General features: G+C 44.9%; 1 protein-coding gene across 3 annotated transcripts in view; it reads right to left on the reverse strand.

Moving 5' to 3' along the window:
- Positions 1-491: 491 nt before the first annotated feature.
- Positions 492-22,502, reverse strand: part of rab3da (RAB3D, member RAS oncogene family, a) — an 85,847-nt gene continuing 63,836 nt past the window's right edge. For all 3 annotated transcript variants that reach the window (XM_072248112.1, XM_072248111.1, XM_072248110.1), the window contains 3 exons: positions 18,588-18,706; positions 9,304-9,428; positions 492-4,049 (listed from right to left, as the gene is read on the reverse strand). In XM_072248112.1, coding sequence (XP_072104213.1) covers positions 3,865-4,049; positions 9,304-9,428; positions 18,588-18,706 — 429 coding nt within the window. In that variant the 3' untranslated portion in view covers positions 492-3,864. The remainder of the gene's footprint in view (positions 4,050-9,303; positions 9,429-18,587; positions 18,707-22,502) is intronic.

The raw sequence follows: 22,502 nt of genomic DNA on the forward strand, positions 1-22,502 counted from the left end.
ATTCCATTCAACCTGTCCACCCTCTTGCTCACTTACAGGTCGTAAACTTTGCTCCCCAACTCCTTCCACTGATGACAGTCGAAACTATGAGCAGGGAGAGAGCCAGGTCATTTGTGAGTGTTTCTCCTGCTCACTGTATCGCGTGACACAGCAAAGGGCCGTTCATCCTCCACTGCTGGCCCTTCAAAAAAAAACTAACCAATTCAATCTACTCTCCAACTCCTTCCCTCTCGCCCTGAAGATACTTGTATCTTAAGCATTCTTATTTGTTTTCCCTTTGCAAGTTATTTCTGAATGAGTTTCTGCTCTCCGTTAGGGCATCACATCCTCCACTCCGACAGCTGTCCCAAATATCAGTTTTACTTTGCACAAGACCATTGGAATCTCAGCTGCCTTCTGTGTCCCGTGTCCCCTGTCCCTCCCCACCTTCTCCTCATCATTCTCTTCCCCTCCCCTTGTCCCTTCCTTTCCTCCTCTGCCTCTCTCTCCCTCCTTTCTCTTCCCCACGCTTCCCTCCTCCCCTCCCCTTCGCCCAGTTAGAGCCACTCCCTCACAGTTGGTGTCCCTGTTGGATCCTGACCTCTGATACTATCTGTGCTGAGTCTGAGCTTACCCCCCTCCGCATTGGGTTACCCCCGATTGCTCCAGGTTCCTCCTGCATCCCAAAAATGTGCTGTTAGCTTATTTATCTCCTGTAAGTTAGACACCAATGTAGGTTAAAGGCAAAAAGATTCAAAAGGAAGTTGATGGACGTGTGTGAGCGTGTGTGGGAGAGAATAACTTGGAGGGCATGAGGAAATAAGACAAATGGGAATGCATTCTTGAAACAGGAGTGGACCTGATGGGCCGTATAGTCTCTGTGTCATGAGATAATTAGTAAGTTCATACCAAACAGATCACTACATGCTAATTGGTTGCGTGTGATCACCCCAGACCATTGGCTTTTCTTTTAAGCCAGTGTGATTATCACCCAGTTTGAAGCCGGAATGATACTTGGCACAAGACTGGAGAAAGGTCGCCCATCACCGTCTCCACCTCATCTCCCATTCAACAACACGGCCAATGGAAAACCGCTGTAAAGCCCTTTGGCTTGACAAGAGGGTATGGAGGGTGCTATGAAAATGCACTTCTTTCTTTCAGCATCAGTCAGCTCTCGAGGCTACGGTGGCTGAGCTGAATGTCAGAATACTGGCACTGGTTGGCCCTTGGACAAAATGGATTATCTATGGTTATGTACAGGTAGCTGTTAGCAGCAGAGACAGGCACTCAATAGTTGATGATAGCTGACATTGTTACTCTTCACACTGAATCACAAGGATCACAACAAGAAAGGTGTCACCTTGCACGGAGAGGTTACCTCAAGATGGAGAAATAGCACCTTAGTCATAGGGTCACCTGAATCTTAGTCATAGGGTCACCTGAATCTTAGACATAGGGTCACCTGAATCTTAGTCACAGGGTCACCTGAATCTTAGACATAGGGCCACCTGAATCTTAGTCATAGGGTCACCTGAATCTTAGACACAGGGTCACCTGAATCTTCGTTATAGGGTCACCTGAATCTTTGTCATAGGGTCACCTGAATCTTAGACATAGGGTCACCTGAATCTTAGTCATAGGATCGGCCTGAAACATTGAGTGAAATTGCACCCACTTCCTCTGCATGCTAATGTCCTTTAAGGCTGAGGAAGCCACACTCCCACACTCCTTTGTTTAATTATTCAGAGCAACGTGTGCAGGTCTGGTCTCTGTCCATGCAACAACACTGGGGAGGAGAGGGGAAAAAAAGGGTTTACAATTGGTGTTGGTTCCATGCAAAAAGCAAGGACATTCTCAAGACCAAGAAGATGGACTAGACGAGGAGACTGGTCAGGCAAGGCTTATTCCTCTGGACGAGAAGGCTACACTAGGATCAGGGGTGGACGAGGTGGTGATAAAAGACCTTAGAGATGGAAAACATGTTTGGGTAGATGCAGATAAGTACCTTTCCACTTGCATGAGACTCCAAAACTTGGCACTACTGAGATAAGAGCAGTTACAGCTCCGGGGAAACTCAGGAAAACCTTCCAATCCTGGAAAGTATGACACTCTCTCTGGGAGTGGTCAAAGAGAAAAGCAGAGATACCTTGAAGGGGAAGCAAGAGGGAGGAATAAAAGACATACAGATAGATCAGGTATGGAACATACAGATAGATCAGGTAGAGTCTAGAGCCAGGCAGTTGGGCCGAATGGCCTGTGCCGTATTAGTGATATGAAACCTGATTCTGATTCGGTGTTACAGCTTTGACATCCACAGAGTGACCCAGAAGGATGTGTTGCTCTTATACAAAGTGACGCACCCCATCCAAAAACTGCACTGATTTATTATAACTGCTGGGACAACTTAAAACACGAGCCTCAGCAACACGCACAAAATGCTTGAGGAACTCAGCAGGTCAGAAAGCGTCTACGGAGAGAAATAAATAGTCCGCGTTTGTGCATGTTGCTTAAGACCCCCAGCACCTGAAGTCTCTCCTACACCATCCACACGGGCACAGACTGCAGGGCTTGAGATACAAATGTGTCTGAATAATCTGGGACTGATTTGCCTGGGGTAAAGGGGGATGAGGGATGATATTGTTGAGGTTCCTCATAAAGCAGGTAAATAATCACTATTGCTCCCCAGGGTGGGGAAGTCTAAAACTAGAAGCGATAGGTTTAAGGTGAGAGAGAACATATTAAAGAGGATCCCAGCGGCAAGCTGTTCCGGACAGATGGTGATAGGTATATGGGATGAGGTACAATTACAACATTCAGAAGATATTTGGGAAGTTACATGGTTTGGAAAGGTTTATAAAGATATGAGGCTAACAGCGGCAGATAGGATTAGCATACACAGTCACCTTGGTCAGCACGGATGAGTTAGGCCGAACAGCCTGTCACCAAGCCCCATACCTCTACGGAGAAATGGCAGTGAGAACCAATGACAGAAAGGCACGCACCCATAACAGCGGAGAGGCACATTAATAACGCACGGGCGGAGTCAGCCGATTGTGGGCGCCGTGGCACAAGGAGTAAACCTCCTGGATGGAAGTCAGAAGCACTGATGCATAAGACACTAATTCAGCAAGTCCGAGCACAATTTCTCAGTTCCACTGCAGTAATCATAACATTACTCTGGATTTGGGATCAACGCTGCAAATTAGTGCTTGTACTAACGCCAACACTGCAGTCATGGCCGAGGATGGCGGTGGGGGGGGGGGGCGGGGGGATACAGTCTGTGAGGCTCCAGCAGATGTTACTTCCATCTCCAGTCCCCGATTATACATCTCAACTCTCCCCAGCCAATAAGGAGCAGAGGTCAGAGGTCTCCTTCCAGGTTATAGACAACTGTGATACTTAAACCCTACACTGATCCATCCCTCCAATAGAACAACCATAAAGTTCCAAACACGTGGCCCGTCTGATTTTTAATTTTTCAGTCCTAATTCAAACCTAAGTTCTCAATTTCAAATTTGGAGGCATCCCTTCCTAGAAGGGACGGCAGAACGTGGTTGGTGCAGGTATCACTTGCTACTGTAGAGCAGAACTTTGTCAAGTCAATTAGCTCTTCCTAGTGTTCACTCGATGACTTTACAATGGGTGCCTCAGACTTGAATGGGTGAGCGTTGGAGGGTATTTCTTAACTTGTTTGGTCAACGGAGACTAGCACCTCACCATTACATAAAAATGATTGGCCAAGTAATTAACAAAAATGAAAGCCAATTTTTAATCCTGAACCTTAAACATATTTTGAAGTCAAATTTCATCCCCTCCCTAAATCCATTCTTAACTTTGTGACATCTGTGGTGGGTGATTCAGGCCAGAGGTCAGAGGTCAGGGATCCTAGCATGCACAACCGCCTTCCTGTGGTCGCGGGTTCTCAGCAAGAGAGGAGTTCTTGTTGTTGAGCATCGTGGGGTCAGCTTCAAGGCTTTCAGACATCTTCACACAGATTATGTCGACAAGGCGTTCAAAAGCCTGCTTCACGTTAATGTTTTCTTTTGCACTCGCCTCGAAAAACTCAAATCCTACGTAAAAAGAAAATCAGAGGTTAAACTGAGAATGTCAACCTAACCCCTCCAATCTCCTACCAACTGATTGCTACAGGCTCCCCAGCTGGTGTCTCAACAAGAGTTTAGAGCAGTTCACCTCTCTGCAGAGAACTTATTCCAATGTCCTCATGAGATCAGCCAAAACCCTATTTCCCATTTCCCATTTCACACTAAATCCCATCACTGCAAAGCTGTTTTGTTTTTGTGCTTTCATCCAGCCACCAGAGGGCGCTGCAGACACAAAGGAGACTACCCATGGCAGAAAACTGGAGGAACGCAATGAGTCAGGCAGCATTGGTAGAGGGAAGTGGACAGTGGACATCCCCAACAATCTCATCTGATTACCTTCCTCTCTTCACCTTGAATCCTCCTATCACCTGCCAGCTCTTGCACCGCCCCTCCCTGCATTTTTTTTTACCCAGCTATCTCCCTTTCTTTTGTAGTCCAATTGAAGGGTCTCAGCCCAAACCATCCACTGTCTATTCTCCTCCACCGCAGACCGGTTTAATATTGACAATATTCTTGCAGACCGGCTGACCGGGGGGGGGGGGGGGATGGGCGGTGTTCAAGTGGGGTTAAACTCACCTCAACATGTCTTTTACAGTTAGGGTTGCCAACTTTCTCACTCCCAAATAAGGGACAAAAGTAGCAGTCAAATCCCTGGACACGTTCCCCCAGGAAAGACTATCTTGACCATGAAGCCTTGTGCGGGCACCTGTGTGTGCATGCGTGACGTGCGAATACGTGACGTGCACATGCGTATATGTGCCGATTTTTTCCCACAAATTGGTTTTGGCTTAATTTTCCCAACTATACTGTACATACATTATTTCTACTTTATATAGGCTGTTTATTTATCATATCATTCCTGCTTTTACTATATGTTAGTGTTATTTTAGGTTTTATGTGTTATTTGATATGATTTGTTAGCTTATTTTTTGGGTCTGGGAACACTCAAAAATTTTTCCCATATAAATTAATGGTAATTGCTTCTTCGCTTTACACCATTCCGGCACGAAAGATTTCATAGGAACGCTCTACCTTGGGGGAAATACGGGACAAGGGCTCCCGTATTTAGCCCAATATACGGGATGTCCCGGCAAATACGGGACAGTTGGCAACCCTATGTTCAAGTTCAACAGAGCGTGACAGGGAATGAGGAAAGGTGCAGCTGACTCATATCGTTTCCTCGCGGCCCGGTAGCACACGCTTTGCGGCCCAGTGGTTGGGGACCGCTGCTTTAAGTGTTTCAACATTTGCAGAATCTCCAGCGCTTACAAGACTAACAATTGTTGTGATTCTATTCAACTCCCTCGAGTGGATGGATGAAAGATAAAACGGCTTTGCAAAGAGTCCAGCTGAGTCTTGTCACTCGATGCTTGCCTACAGTGAGTGGTGCCATTATGAGAGGTAAATCCTCTATTTTAGCATTTCCTCAAACTCACTTTTCTTTTGCTCTGTCATTGGCAACTTTATCTTGTTGCTAAGACCCTAGGTTGCCATCTCAACCCCCACTCCCACCCAATATCCCCATAAAAGCTCCTTAAAACATTTGAGTAAGTTTATGACCACTATTTCTAATAAATGGCCTCTCTCAATTTGAAAATTATTCCATTGAAATGCATTGAGCTGTGTACGTCTTTATATACAACCATTTCACTCTTGCCTGTCACCTCCCTCTGGGGCCCCTCCTTCCTTTTCTCCCATGGTCCACCTTCCCCTCCTGTAAGATAGCTTCTTTTCCAGCCCTTTACCTCTTCCACCTATCACCTCCCCGCTTCTCACTTCCCCCCTCCCCTCAACGACCCACCCACCTTCTCACTCACCTGCTTTCACCTATCACTTGCCAGCCTGTGTGTTCCTTTCCCTGCCCCACCCCACCTTCTTATTCTGGCTTTTTCCCTCTTTCCTTTCCAGTCCTGATAAAGGGTCTCGAAAGTTTATTCCTACCCACAGAAGCTGCCTGACCTGGGATGAGTATTTCCATCATGTTGTGCGTGTTGCTCTGGATACACAATGCCTTGTGTTTATGGATTTTTAGCTAATTTCATACTCTGTTTCCTGAGGGCTAATAAGAAAAAGCTTTATAAAATGCAGACATCTATCTCAAAAACAGGGCAATGGCCTTATTATAGTGAAAATTCAGAAATTAAATATCTGTGAATCAAGGAGCAAGGAGCAAGTGCAATTTAAGACACTGTGCCGGAATAGCCATAAACAAATGAGATTCTGCAGAAGATGCAAGTCCAGAGCAATGAACCCAAAATGCTGGAAATACACAGCAGGTCAGACCACGTCTGTGGCAGGAGAAACGAAGTTGATACCTGAGATTGAAGATCCTGCATCCAAACTACAAAATCAGCAAAAGAAGCTTGTTAAACCTCAGGGAGGGTGGGGGGAGGGGGCAGTATGTTTCTGATAATCGTAAAATCAGAGTGGCCATGGGCATAACATGAAAGCCAGGTTCTTTGGTCAATGAGAGAGTGAGAGTGAGAGAATATAATGAACACCATAGGCTTAGAGGGTGTGCTTCAGGCCATGTTCTCTTCTCACTTCTACCATCAGGCAGGAGGTTCCATACCAACAGGTTCAGGAATAATTGTAACCCCTACAACCATTCTTTACTTTATTGTTGCCAAACAATTGATATTAGAGCGTACAATCATCACAGCGATATTTGATTCTGCGCTTCCCGCTCCCTGGAGTACAAATTGATAGTAAATATTAAAAATTTAAATTATAAATCATAAATAGAAAATAGAAAAATGGAAAGTAAGATAGTGCAAAAAAAAACTGAGGCAGATCAGGATATTTGGAGGGTATGGCCCAGATCTGGGTCAGGATCCGTTCAGCAGTCTTATCACAGCTGGAAAGAAGCTGTTCCCAAATCTGGCCGTACGAGTCTTCAAGCTCCTGAGCCTTCACCCGGAGGGAAGAGGGACGAAAAGTGTGTTGGCTGGGTGGGTCGTGTCCTTGATTATCCTGGCAGCACTGCTCCGACAGTGTGCGGTGTAAAGTGAGTCCAAGGACGGAAGATTGGTTTGTGTGATGTGCTGGGCTGTGTTCACAATCTTCTGCAGCTTCTTCCGGTCTTGGACAGGACAACTTCCATACCAGGTTGTGATGCACCCTAGAAGAATGCTTTCTATGGTGCATCTATAAAAATTAGTGAGGGTTTTAGGAGACAGGCCAAATTTCTTTAGTTTTCTCAGGAAGTAAAGGCGCTGGTGGGCCTTCTTGGCAGTGAACTCTGCTTGGTTGGACCAAGTCAGGTCATTTGTGATATTGACCCCGAGGAACTTAAAGCTTTTGACCTGTTCCACTTGCGCACCGCCAATGTAAATGGGGTCGTGCGGTCCGCTACTCCTTCTGAAGTCAACAACCAATTCCTTCGTCTTGCTTACTTTGAGGGATAGGTTATTGTCTTCACACCATGCCACCAGGTTCTTAATTTCCTCTCTGTACTCAAACTCATCATTACCCGAGATACGGCCTACAATTTTGGTGTCATCAGCAAACTTATATATTGAATTCGATGGAAACTTGGCTACACAATCATGGGTGTACAGTGAGTACAGCAGGGGGCTGAGTACACAGCCTTGTGGGGCACCGGTGCTCAGAGTGATTGTAGAAGAGAGCTTGTCCCCTATTTTTACACCCTGCCTGTGAGGAAGTTGAAGATCCAGCTGCAGATCTGAGTGCTAAGGCCCAGGTTCCGGAGCTTAGGAATCAGTTTATTCGGAATGATGGTATTAAAGGCAGAGCTGTAGTCAATGAAAAGGAGCCTTACGTATACGTCTTCATTCTCCAGGTGTTCTAAAGAGGCATGTAGGGCCAGACAGATGGCATTTGCCATTGACCTGTTGCTCCGGTAGGCAATTGCTAAGCGTCGAGGTTGATCGGTAGGCTGTGGTTGATGTGTGCCATAACCAATATCTCGAAGCACTTCATAGCAATTGATGTCAGAGCCACAGGTCGATAGTCATTCAGGCATGCCACCTTGCTCTTCTTCGGCACTGAGATTATCATTGCCTTCTTAAAACACAAGGGGATCTTAGACTGAAGCAAGGAGCAGTTGAAGATGTCAGCAGACACTCCAGCTAGCTTGCTTGCACAGGCTCGGAGAACCCGTCCCGGGACGGTATCTGGGTCCGTCCCCTTCCTTGGATTTATCTTCAGGAAGGCCCTTCTAACGTCCTCCTCGGTGACGATGAATCTCGATGCCACCAGGTCCGGTTCATCCGGAGGGAGCGGGACGCTCCTCTTCTGTTCGAATCTTGCGTAGAATATGTTAAGTTCGTCAGGAAGAGAAGCGCTACAGTTATTGATATTCCCAGCCTTTTGTTTGCTCTTGAACCAGCATGGGTAACCTTACTAACCTCAAATCTGAACTGATTCCACAATCTATGGATCACTTTCAAGGTCCCTGTATAATTCATGCTCCCTGTATTATTTATTTCTCTTTTGCTTGCACGATTTGTCTTTTTTGCATGTTAGTTGTTTGTCTTTATGTACAGTTCCTCATAAATTCTATTGTATTTCTTTATTTTCTTGACGATGCCTACAAAAAAAATCTCTCTCAAGCTCGTGTACGGTGATATATACATACTTCGACTTTGTCTCTGGATACAACTTGGAGTTTGGAACACACCACACGAGTGGATGATGGAGCCAGAGGCTGAACAGCCAAGGCATGCACTCCATCTGCCACGACATAGAAGACTAGGGAACAAGTGCTGGGAAATGGGATTGGTGTAGATGGATACTTAACAGGCAGCATAGATATTGGGCCAAAGGGCAATTTGACTCCAGTGCAAGTTGCTTCATTATGCAGTAGATGAAGAATAATTTGCATTTATATAGCATCTTCAGTGTCATAAAATATTTCAAGAATGATATTTGCAGTCATACTTTACATGGTGTAAATGAGCTGATAGCTTCTGACGCAGGGATGGCAATACCACCTCTGAATCACATCCCACAGCAGAAATAGCTCCCCAGAGCCTCAGCCAAAACAAAACTTTCCCTTTTGAGGAGACCACTCCAGAAAAGCCCAGTCTCGAGCAGCTTGTCTGGGGTTCACCAGTGGGAGTCAAGAACATGAATGGAAGCCGGTATTTTTCTGTGAATGGGGAGGGGTGGGGGGGTTGGAGTGAGTGCATCTGCCAAACATCTCACAACCTGACAATGAACACGCAAAATAGTGAATGGTTGAGACTGGTTTGCATACCTAATTCATCAGCCAATCGCTTTCCTTCTTCCGTCGGTACAACGCGGTCATCTTCCAGATCAGATTTATTGCCAACCAGGATCACTTGAGCGTTGTCCCAGGAGTAGGTTTTGATCTGTGTGGCCCTGTAGAAAGAGCAGCAAAGAGACCATTAAACAACACTACTGGGGCCTGATGCAGGCTAAAGAATAGGTTGGCTCCAATTCTGAGTTTGCAAAGTTTGATGACACCACTGTTGTTGGCCAAAGCAAAAGACGGTGATTACTCAGCATGTGACCATAAGACATAGGAGCAGAATTAGACCATTTGGCCCATCGAGTCTCCTCCGCCATTCAATCATGGCTGATCCTTTTTATTCCCTCCTCAGCCCCACTCCCTGGCCTTCAACCCATAACCTTTGATGCCGCATCCAATCAAGAACCTCTGCCTTAAATACACACAGTAACCTGGCCTCCACAGCTGCCTGTGGTAATAAATTCCACAAGTTCACCACTCTCCAGCTAAATAAGTTTCTCCGCATCTCTGTTTTAAACAGGCGCCCCTCCATCCTGCGGCTGTGCCCTCTTGTCCCAGACTCTCCCACCATGGGAAACATCCTTTTCACATCTACCATGCCTAGGCCTTTCAACATATGGGAGCAGACAGAAAATCTGGCTGAGTAGTGCCACAACAACCTCTCACTCAAAGCCAGCAAAACCAAAGAGCTGATTATCAGCTATGGGAGGAGGAAGCCAGCAGTCCATGAGGCAGACTTCATTAGGGGAACAGAGGTGGACAGGGTCAGTAGCTTTCAATTCCTCGGTATTAACATATCAGAGGATCTGTTCTGGAACTAGTAAGTACTGTAAGCGCCATCAGAAGGAGAACAGGAGAGTGTCCCTAGTTTCTTAGAAGATTGTATAAATTCAGAATGTCACCAAGAAGTTTGGCAAACTTTTAAGCATACACAGTGCAGAGTATCCTAAATGGCTGCGTCACAGCCTGACGTGGAACAGCCAATGCCCAAGAATGGCGGATACTGTAATGTATGGATCTATTTCTTTTAGAGCAATGACCCCCTTAGCACTAAGTGTTGATCTGTTGTCCACGTGTGCGTATTGACCTGTCGTCTATCCACGCGCCTGGCTCTCTTGCTCTTGTTTTTCACTCTCTCACTGCAAGTGAATGTACCAGTTAAAGCCGCCTCCCGCGTGCGTGCTTTTATTTAATATACACTGCTTGTGTACAGACAGCTCAGTCCATCACAGGCAACACCCTCGCCACGAATGAGTATATTCACACGGAGCGCTGCCACAAGAAAAGCAGCACCCATCATCAAAGATCCCCACCATCCAGGCCTTGTCCTCTCCTCACCACTGCTATGGGACAGGAGGCTCAGAACATCACCAGGTTCATGTTCAGAAACAGTTACTACCCTACAACCACCAGGCTGCTGAACTGGCCTGGATAACACTCACCACAAACTCCAAACCGATTCCACAATCTACAGGCAACACACATCAAAGTTGCTGGTGAACGCAGCAGGCCAGGCAGCATCTCTAGGAAGAGGAGCAGTCGACGTTTCAGGCCGAGACCCTTCGTCAGGACTAACTGAAGGAAGAGTGAGTAAGAGATTTGAAAGTTGGAGGGGGAGGGGGAGATCCAAAATGATAGGAAAAATGATAGGAGAAGACAGGAGGGGGAGGGATGGAGCCAAGAACTGGACAGGTGATAGGCAAAAGGGATACGAGAGGATCATGGGACAGGAGGTCCGGGAAGAAAGGCAAGGGGGGGGGAACCAGAGGATGGGCAAGAGGTATATTCAGAGGGACAGAGGGAGAAAAAGGAGAGTGAGAGAAAGAATGTGTGTATAAAAATAAGTAACAGATGGGGTACGAGGGGGAGGTGGGGCATTAGCGGAAGTTAGAGAAGTCGATGTTCATGCCGTCAGGTTGGAGGCTACCCAGACAGAATATAAGGTGTTGTTCCTCCAACCTGAGTGTGGCTTCATCTTTACAGTAGAGGAGGCCGTGGAGAGACATGTCAGAATGGGAATGGGATGTGGAATTAAAATGTGTGGCCACTGGGAGATCCTGCTTTCTCTGGCGGACAGTGTGTAGATGTTCAGCAAAGCGGTCTCCCAGTCTGCGTCGGGTCTCACCAATATATAAAAGGCCACATCGGGAGCACCGGACGCAGTACATCACCCCAGCTGACTCACAGGTGAAGCGTCGCCTCACCTGGAAGGACTGTTTGAGGCCCTGAATGGTGGTAAGGGAGGAAGTGTAAGGGCATGTGTAGCACTTGTTCCGCTTACACTGATAAGTGCCAGGAGGGAGATCAGTGGGGAGGACGAATGGACAAGGGAGTTGCGTATGGAGCGATCCCTGCGGAATGCAGAGAGGGGGAGGAGGGAAGGATGTGCTTAGTGGTGGGATCCCGTTGGAGGTGGCGGAAGTTACGGAGAATAATATATTGGACCTGGAGGCTGGTGGGGTGGTAGGTGAGGACCAGGGGAACCCTATTCCTAGTGGGGTGGCAGGAGGATGGAGTGAGAGCAGATGTACGTGAAATGGGGGAGATGTGTTTAAGAGCAGAGTTGATAGTGGAGGAAGGGAAGCCCCTTTCTTTAAAAAAGGAAGACATCTCCCTCGTCCTAGAATGAAAAGCCTCATCCTGAGAGCAGATGCGGCGGAGACGGAGGAATTGCGAGAAGGGGATGGCGTTTTTGCAAGAGACAGGGTGAGAAGAGGAATAGTCCAGATAGCTGTGAGAGTCAGTAGGCTTATAGTGGACATCAGTGGATAAGCTGTCTCCAGAGACAGAGACAGAACGATCTAGAAAGCGGAGGGAGGTGTCGGAAATGGACCAGGTAAACTTGAGGGCAGGGTGAAGGTTGGGGGCAAAATTAATAAAGTCAACGAGCTCTGCATGCGTGCAGGAAGCAGCGCTAATGCAGTCGTTGAAGTAGCGAAGGAAAAGTGGGGGACAGATACCAGAATAGGCACGGAACATAGATCGTTCCACAAACCCAACAAAAAGGCAGGCATAGCTAGGACCCATACGGGTGCCCATGGCTACACCTTTAGTTTGGAGGAAGTGGGAGGAGCCAAAGGAGAAATTATTAAGAGTATGGACTAATTCCGCTAGACGGAGCAGAGTGGTGGTAGAGGGGAGCTGATTAGGTCTGGAATCCAAAAAGAAGTGTAGAGCTTTGAGACCTTCCTGATGGGGGATGGAAGTATATAGGGACTGGACATCCATGGTGAAAATAAAGCAGTGGGGGCCAGGGAACTTAAAATCATCGAAAAGTTTAAGAGCGTGAGAAATGTCATGAACATAGGTAGGAAGGGATTGAACAAGGGGGGATAAAACCGTGTCGAGGTATGCAGAAACGAGTTCGGTGGGGCAGGAGCAAGCTGAGACAATAGGTCTGCCAGGACAGGCAGGTTTGTGGATCTTGGGTAGGAGGTAGAAACGGGAAGTGCGAGGTGTGGGAACTATAAGGTTGGTAGCAGTGGATGGGAGATCCCCTGAGCGGATAAAGTCGGTGATGGTGTGGGAGACAATGGCCTGGTTCCCCAAACAGTCGGCTGGGGTGATATACTGCGTCCGGTGCTCCCGATGTGGCCCTTTATATATTGGCGAGACCCGACGCAGACTGGGAGACCGCTTTGCTGAACATCTACGCTCTGTCCGCCAGAGAAAGCAGGATCTCCCAGTGGCCACACATTTTAATTCCACATCCCATTCCCATTCTGACATGTCTCTCCACGGCCTCCTCTACTGTAAAGATGAAGCCACACTCAGGTTGGAGGAACAACACCTTATATTCTGTCTGGGTAGCCTCCAACCTGATGGCATGAACATCGACTTCTCTAACTTCCGCTAATGCCCCACCTCCCCTCGTACCCCATCTGTTACTTATTTTTATACACACATTCTTTCTCTCACTCTCCTTTTTCTCCCTCTGTCCCTCTGAATATACCCCTTGCCCATCCTCTGGGTCCCGCCCCCCCCTTGTCTTTCTTCCCGGACCTCCTGTCCCATGATCCTCTCATATCCCTTTTGCCTATCACGGGTCCAGCTCTTGGCTCCATCCCTCCCCCTCCTGTCTTCTCCTATCATTTTGGATCTCCCCCTCCCCCTCCCCCTCCAACTTTCAAATCCCTTACTCACTCTTCCTTCAGTTAGTCCTGACGAAGGGTCTCGGCCTGAAACGTCGACTGCACCTCTTCCTAGAGATGCTGCCTGGCCTGCTGCGTTCACCAGCAACTTTTATGTGTGTTGCTTGAATTTCCAGCATCTGCAGAATTCCTGTTGTCCACAATCTACAGACTCATTTACAAGGACTATTTACAACTGGAGTTTTCAGCATTATTTATCTTTGCACAACTTGCTTGCTTTTGAACATTGGTTAGTTTATCAGTCCTTGTCTGTTAATGTATAGTTTTTTTTTCAAAGAATTCCATTGTATTTCTTTTTTTCCTGTAAATGTCCGCAATAAAATGAATCTCCAGATAGTAAATGTTAACGTAGACTCAGGTGCCAGCTGTTCGCCTGCTCGTTAATACAAATATCTAATCAGCCACTCAGCACGTTAATGCATTAAAGCACACAGACATGGTCAAGAGGTTCAGTTGTTGTTCAGACCAAACATCAGAATGAGGGAAGAAATGTGAACTAAGTGGTTTTGACTGTGGAAGATTGTTGGTACCAGATGGGTTGGTTTGAATATCTCAGAAAATGCTGATCTGCTAGGATTTTCATGCACAACAATCTCTAGAGTTTTCAGAGAATGGAGCAAAATTAGTGAGCGACAGTTCTGTGGGCAAAACTGCCTTGCTAATGAGATGGGAATGGCCAGAACTGGTTCAAGCTGAAGGAGAAGGAGACGGTAACTCAAATAATCACACATTGCGATAATGGTGTGCAGAAGAGCAACTCTAAATGCACGAGATGGCGGACCCTGAAGTGGATAGGCTTCAGAATCAGGTTTAATATCACCGGCATATGTTGTGAAACCTGTTGTTTTGCGACAGCAGTGCCTCGCAATCCACAATAATAAACCTATAAATTACAGCAAGTATATATTAAAAATATTTAATTAATGGTGCAAAAAGAAAGCAAGAAAGTAGTGGGTTCAACGTCCATTCAGAAATCTGACGACGGAGGGGAAGTGGCAGAAGACCATGAACGCGCACTCACTGGCCACTTTATTAGGTACAGGAAGTGCTGATGAGCGTATAGGTACTTTGATAATATATTTTCTTAGAAATTTGAATTCTTAAAACACAAAAGACTACACAGCTGACCATGCCCATGCTCGATTCCCCTCCCCCAACCCCAAGATTTCTCTAAGCACCAGAGCTTTGACCTTTGTGGCACATCTGTTTGAATCAGTTCATCATCTTTTTTTGAGTTGTGTTCCCAACAGGTTATTTCCCCCACTTGTTATGACATCCTCTGGTGATGATTCAATACAAAATATAGATTATTTGCTCTTTCTGTATTTAACCACTATCCCTGATCACTGAATGCCTGCATAATACAAATTTCTCCCATTCCTTTATTCAAGTAAATCCCCACAGCACTTCCCATTCCTCCTCAAACACGGTGCCCAGAATTAGACACGAGGATCTGCTGAGGCCAAGCTAGTTGTATCAAGATCGAGCTCACAGCATCATATCCCACCCGAGTACGAATCAGGGTCGGCCTCGGTGAATTAAAGTGTAGAGCAGATCCAAGCTGCGTTCCTTCCTGTTCACCATTAGATCTAGTGATGGCGTGAACCCGCAGCCCGACTGGTTAGCGGGAATCACAGTGGACCAGCAAATAGGGGTCCAGAATCCCAATCCTGACCGTGGGTACTGCCTGCGTGGAGTGTGCACGTTCGCGCTGTGACAGCGCAGCTTTCCTCCCACACTCCAACGATGCACGGCCTAATTAATCAGTCACTATAAATCATCCCTAGAGAGTGGGCAAGTGGTCGGACCTAAGGGGATTAGGGAGAATGGGATCAGTGTAGGATTAGTGTAAATGGGTGCTTGATGGTCAACACAGACTTGATGGGCCAAAAGGCCTGTTTTCCATGCTGTCTCTCTCTCCCTGGCTAACCATCCATAGGATGATGATGGTTCCTTTCAGTCAGTTAGTGGGGTTTAGGATACCCCACCCCTCAGAAAGGAACAGCGTGTGCATGAGTGGATTTTAGGTGAGTAGGGGGTTGCACAGGTCCAGACCCACCCTCTCAACATCCCCTCCCGGATCCAGCTGCATGGTGGGGTCCAAGACGGCTAGGGGAAGTTCTGTTGCAGTGAATGGCCAGACCAAGCTTCGATGCAGCCAAAAGGTTCTATACAAAAGGTTCAAAGGAACATCTAAACAAACTGATGCATTTTGGAAACAAGTCCTGTGGACTGATGAAGTTAAAATAGAACTTTTTGGCTGCAATGAGCAAAGGTATGTTTGGAGAAAAAAAGGGTGCAGAATTTCATGAAAAGAACCCCTCTCCAACTGATAAGCACGGGGGTGGATCGATCATGCTTTGGGCTTGTGTTGCAGCCAGTGGCACGGGGAACATTTACTAGTGGAGGGAAGAATGAATTCAATTAAATACCAGCAAGTTCTGGAAGCAAATATCACACCGTCTGTTAAAAAGCCGAAGATGAAAAGAGGATGGCTTCTACAACAGGATAATGATCCAAAACACACCTCAAAATCCACAATGGACTACCTCAAGAGGTGCAAGCTGAAGGTTTTGCCATGGCCCTCACAGTCCCCTGACCTAAACATCATCAAAAATCTGTGGATAGACCCCAAAAGAGCAGTGCATGCAAAACGGCCCAAGAATCTCACAGAACTAGAAGCCTTTTGCAAGGAAGAATGGGCGAAAATCCTCCAAACAAGAATTGAAAGACTCTTAGCTGGCTACAGAAAGTGTTTACAAGCTGTGATACTTGCCAAAGGGGGTGTTACTAAGTACTGACCATGCAGGGTGCCCAAACTTTTGCTTTGGACCCTTTTCCTTTTTTGTTATTTTGAAACTGTAAAAGATGGAAATAAAAAAGTTTTCTTGCTTAAAATATTAAAGAAATGTGTCATAGAAACATAGAAAATAGGTGCAGGAGTAGGCCATTCGGCCCTTCGAGCCTGCACCGCCATTCAGTATGATCATGGCTGATCATCCAACTCAGAACCCTGTACCAGCCTTCCCTCCATACCCCCTGATCCCTTTAGCCACAAGGGCCATATCTAACTCCCTCTTAAATATAGCCAATGAACTGCCCTCAACTGTTTCCTGTGGCAGAGAATTCCACAGATTCACCACTCTCTGTGTGAAGAAGTTTTTCCTAATCTCAGTCCTAAAAGGCTTCCCCTTTATCCTCAAACTGTGACCCCTTGTTCTGGACTTCCCCAACATCAGGAACAATCTTCCTGCATCTAGCCTGTCCAATCCCTTTAGGATTTTATACATTTCAATAAGATCCCCCCTCAATCGTCTAAATTCCAACGAGTATAAGCCTAGCCGATCCAGTCTTTCATCATATGAAAGTCCTGCCATCCCAGGAATCAATCTGGTGAACCTTCTTCGTACTCCCTCTATGGCAAGAATGTCTTTCCTCAGATTAGGGACCAAAACTGCACACAATACTCCAGGTGTGGTCTCACCAAGGCCTTGTACAACTGCAGTCATCTTTAACTTTATGCTTTTTGGAAATCAATTCATCTCTTACTTGCTTGGCTATTCACAGTAACAGAAATTTTGACCGGGGTGCCCAAACTTTTGCATACCACTGTATATCACCAGATACCATCCTGTGATTTATTTTCTTATGCGCGTTCACAGTAAGTACAAAGAACTACAACAGAATCAATGAAAAACTACACATAAAGACAAGCAACCAAGGTGCAAAAAACAGATTGTGCACAGACGGACAGACAATATAGAGAATATGATTTGTAGAGTCCTTGGAAGTGAGTTCCTAAGTAGTGGAAACAGTTCAGTGTTGTGGTGAGTGAAGTGATGCACTCTGGTTCCGAAGCCCAGTGTTTGAGGGGTTATAACTGTTTCTGAATCTGGTGGGTTAAAACCCTGCACCGGGACTGAGTGAAGATGAGAGTGGCCAGTAGAGAGAAGAGAGGGGGTGGTGCAAAGGAGCCAGAGGTAATAAACATACAGACAACCTGAACTGGATGGATTACACTGAAGCCACGGGTTTAAGGTGAGAGGGGAAGGTTTAAAGGAGGTGTGTGGGATAAGTTTATGCTTTATACAGAGAGTGGGAAGTGCCTGCGATGTGCTGGGGTCGTGGTGGAAGTGGATAAGATAGGAATGCCCAAGATGCTTTTCGACAGGCACAGGAGGGAGGGATATGGATTATGTGCAGGCAGAAAGGGCTAAATTTAACTGAGAAAGATTTGCTTTATTTATCACAGACACACCGCGAACCATATTGTGAAATGTTCAAAGTTCAAAAGCAAATTTATTACCAAAGTACATACATATCACCATATACAACCCTGAGAATACGTTTTCTTGCGGACATACTCAATAAATCCACGATAGAGTAATAACTATAACAAAATCACTGAAAGACCTCACCAACTTAAGCTTCAACCAGTGTGCAAAAAGACAACAAGCTGTGCAAATGCAAAAGAGAAATAAATAATAATAAATAAATAAATAAGCAATAAAAACGTCGAGAACATGAGATGAAGAGTCCTTGAAAGTGAGTCCATGGGTTGTGGGAACTTTTCAGTGATGGGACAAGTGAAGTTATCCACTTTGGTTCAAGTGCCTGATGGCTGAGGGGTAACAACTGCTCCTGAACCTGGTGATGTGGGTCCTGCGGATCCTGTACCTTCTCCCTGATGGCAGCAGAGAGAAGAGAGCACGTCCTGGGTGGTGGGAGTCTCCGATAATGGATCCTACTTTCCTGCAATGTTTCATGTAGGTGTGCTCAGCGGCAGGCAGGGCTTTGCCCGTGGGGGGGCTGAAAATGCGCTGTTTTACGTCAAATCACAATCACGCTGATCAGCAAGTAGTGACACGGTTCGGCTGCCAGTACACCTTTGGAAAGTGGGAGGAAACCCTGCGCTCACGGGAAGGGCGTACACACTCCTTACAGACTGCAGTGGGAACCGGATTCCGATCTTACGGCCGACTCTGCAATAGCGCCACACCACCATGCCACCTTGTAATTTGGCTTTGTGTGTACATACATTGTGGGCAAAGGGTCTGTTCCACGACGTACCGTTTATACAAGGGTCTGACCCACCTTTTACAGGCACAGTACACTTACCAGTCATGTACTGCCCCAAAGGAGTCCTGGTTGGTGATATCGTACATTAGCAGGAATCCCATGGCACCCCTGTAATAGGCTGTGGTGATGGTGCGGTATCGTTCCTGGCCTGCTGTGTCCTGAGGGAAATAAATTCAGGTATTCCATTAGAACCAATCAGAGCCCAAAACAACCAAGAGTGAAAATGCAATCTCTTTTCCCAGTCCCCCAACCCCACCTGCCCCACCCACCAATTCTCAACATCCCCGTTCATTCCTGTGATACAATCTGTTTGGTTCCACATCACTGAGTGAGTGAGTTCAGGGTTCGGACAACTGCACCCACCCAAATGTGTTTTCCAGTAGTCAGCCGGAAAATGAGTTTCATGGTCAATTAGTCCAGCATGAAGGGCTGGCTGCTGGGATTTCTGACTGGGAGGAGGAATTAAATTAATTGTACAGCAGTAATTTACATACGCGTAGCACATCTCTTGTAGGAAAAAGTACATATTTGTGTGTGCAGCCAAACAAACATTCACACACACAGAACCACACCAGATACACACACACACACACACACACACACACACGCACGCACACAGAGTTTCTGAAATGAAGTCCTCAAAAGCAGAGACCCTTGGAGCAGGTATGGCAGCCTGAATGCTGACTTTGTCACTCTTGCTGGCCGGTTCTGGTTCTGGAGATAAACTAGTCAAATTTCCATCGCTGTCACTCCATTTTATAATTCTAGACGATTATCTCAAATTTATTTTATGTTCCGGATGGCAATGGAATTATTTAACATACACATAGAGATAATCCCATCCTGTGTATCCAGGAAACTTTGCCAGTCCTCTGTGTTGCTTCCACAAGTTGGAACTCCCATGATAACTTGCTCTTCCACAGGTCATTGACACTAATTAAGGTCACATCTACGATTTTACTGGCAGTCACCTCATCCCATACTCTGGAATCTGTGTACTCTTTAGCATCTCACCTTGAACGTTCATACAGGAAGGGAAACACAAGTACGCTTACCACGGAAAGCAATAAACCAGATTAAATCATTAGGCTTCAGTCCACTGCCTTCTGCAATCCATCACTTTAGATAGATTTAATGGTTCTGAGGCAATTAGGAAAAGCTACAATTTGATTCGACATCCAACGGACGATCGCATTTTCTTTCTGTATTTTGTTCCAGCAGTAACAGTCACTGGTTATAAAGGATAGCAGAAATAGTCACTGATTATAAATGAGAACAGTAATAGTCACTGATTATAAAGGACTCAGGGCAGTAATAGTTGCTGACTACAAAGGAGAGCAGTAACAGTCACTGATTATAAAGGAGAACAGTAAAATTCAGTGATTATAAAGGAGAACAGTAATAGTCACTGATTATAAAGGAGAGCAGTAATAGTCAATGATTATAAAGGAGAACAGTAATAGTCACTGATTATAAAGGAGAACAGTAATAGTCACTGATTGTAAAGGAGAGCAGTAACAGTCACTGATTATAAAGGAGAACAGTAAAATTCAGTGATTATAAAGGAGAACAGTAATAGTCACTGATTGTAAAGGAGAGCAGTAATAGTCAATGATTATAAAGGAGAACAGTAATAGTCACTGATTATAAAGGAGAACAGTAATAGTCACTGATTGTAAAGGAGAGCAGTAATAGTCAATGATTATAAAGGAGAACAGTAATAGTCACTGATTATAAAGGGCAACAGCGATAGTCACTGATTATACAGGACTCAGGGCAGTAATAGTCACTGATTATAAAGGAGAGTGGTAAAAGGCACTGATTATAAAGGAGAGCAGTAATAGTCACTGATTATAAAGGAGAACAGTAATAGTCACTGATTGTAAAGGAGAGCAGTAATAGTCAATGATTAAAAAGGAGAACAGTAATAGTCACTGATTATAAAGGAGAACAGTAATAGTCACTGATTATAAAGGAGAACAGTAATAGTCACTGATTATAAAGGACTCAGGGCAGTAATGGTCACTGATTATAAAGGAGAGCAGTAATAGTCACTGATTATAAAGGAGAACAGTAATAGTCATTGATTATAAAGGACTCAGGGCAGTAATAGTCACTGATTATAAAGGACTCAGGGCAATAATAGTCACTGATTATAAAGGACTCAGGGCAGTAATAGTCACTGATTATAAAGGAGAACAGTAATAGTCACTGATTATAAAGGAGAACAGTAATAGTCACTGATTATAAAGGACTCAGGGCAGTAATGGTCACTGATTTTAATGGAGAACAGTAATAGTCACTGATTATAAAGGACAGTGGTAATAGGCACTGATTATAAAGGAGAGCAGTAATAGTCACCGATTATAAAGAACAGTAATAGTCACTGATTCTAAAGGAGAACAGTAATAGTCACTGATTATAAAGGACTTAGGGCAGTAATGGTCACTGAATATAAAGGACTCAGGGTAGTAATAGACACTGATTATAAAGCAGAGTGGTAATAGGCACTGATTATAAAGGAGAGCAGTAATAGTCACTAATTATAAAGGAGAGCAGTAATAGTCACTGATTACAAAGGAGAATAGTAATAGTCACTGATTATAAAGGAGAACAGTAATAGTCAGTGATTATAAAGGACTCAGGGCAGTCATAGTCACTGATTATAAAGGAGAGTGGTAATAGGCACTGATTATAAAGGAGAACAGTAATAGTCACTGATTATAAAGGAGAACAGTAATAGTCACTGATTGTAAAGGAGAGCAGTAATAGTCAATGATTATAAAGGAGAACAGTAATATTAGGTGATTATAAAGGAGAACAGTAATAATCACTGATTATAAAGGACTCAGGGCAGTAATAGCCACTGATTATAAAGGAGAGCAGTAATAGTCACTGATTATAAAGGAGAACAGTAATATTCAGTGATTATAAAGGAGAACAGTAATAGTCACTGATTATAAAGGACGGAGCATTAATAGTCGCTGATTATAAAGGAGAGCAGCAATAGTCACTGATTATAAAGGAGAGCAGTAATAGTTAATGATTATAAAGTAGAACAGTAATAGTCACTGATTATAAAGGAGAACAGTAATAGTCACTGTTTATAAAGGACTCAGGGCAGTAATAGTCACTGATTATAAAGGAGAGTGGTAATAGGCACTGATTATAAAGGAGATCAGTAGTAGTCACTGATTGTAATGGACTCAGGGCAGTAATAGTCACTGATTATAAAGGAGAGCAGTAATAGTCACTGATTACAAAAGGGAACAGTAATAGTCACTGATTATAAAGGAGAGCAGTAATAGTCACTGATTATAAAGGAGAGTGGTAATAGTCACTGATTATAAAGGAGATCAATAATAATCACTGAATGTAAAGGACAGGGCAGTAATGGTCACTGATTTTAATGGAGAACAGTAATAGTCACTGATTATAAAGGACTCAGGGCAGTAATAGTCAATGACTATAAAGGACTCAGGGCAGTAATAGTCACTGATTATAAAGGACTCAGGGCAGTAATAGTCACTGATTATAAAGGGGAGCAGTAATAGTCACTGTTTATAAAGGAGAACAGTAATATTCAGTGATTATAAAGGAGAACAGTAATAGTCACTGGTTATAAAGGACTCAGGGCAGTAATAGTCACTGATTATAAAGGAGAGCAGTAATAGTCACTGATTATAAAGGAGAACAGTAATATTCAGTGATTATAAAGGAGAACAGTAATAGTCACTGATTATAAAGGACAGAGCTTTAATAGTCGCTGATTATAAAGGAGAGTAGCAATAGTCACTGATTATAAAGGAGAGCAGTAATAGTCAATGATTATAAAGGAGAACAGTAATAGTCACTGATTATAAAGGAGAACAGTAATAGTCACTGATTATAAAGGAGAACAGTAAAAGTCACTGATTATAAAGGACTCAGGGCAGTAATGGTCACTGATTATAA

This window comes from Mobula birostris, chromosome 32 (assembly GCF_030028105.1).
Source record: "Mobula birostris isolate sMobBir1 chromosome 32, sMobBir1.hap1, whole genome shotgun sequence".
Lineage (NCBI taxonomy): Eukaryota > Metazoa > Chordata > Chondrichthyes > Myliobatiformes > Myliobatidae > Mobula > Mobula birostris.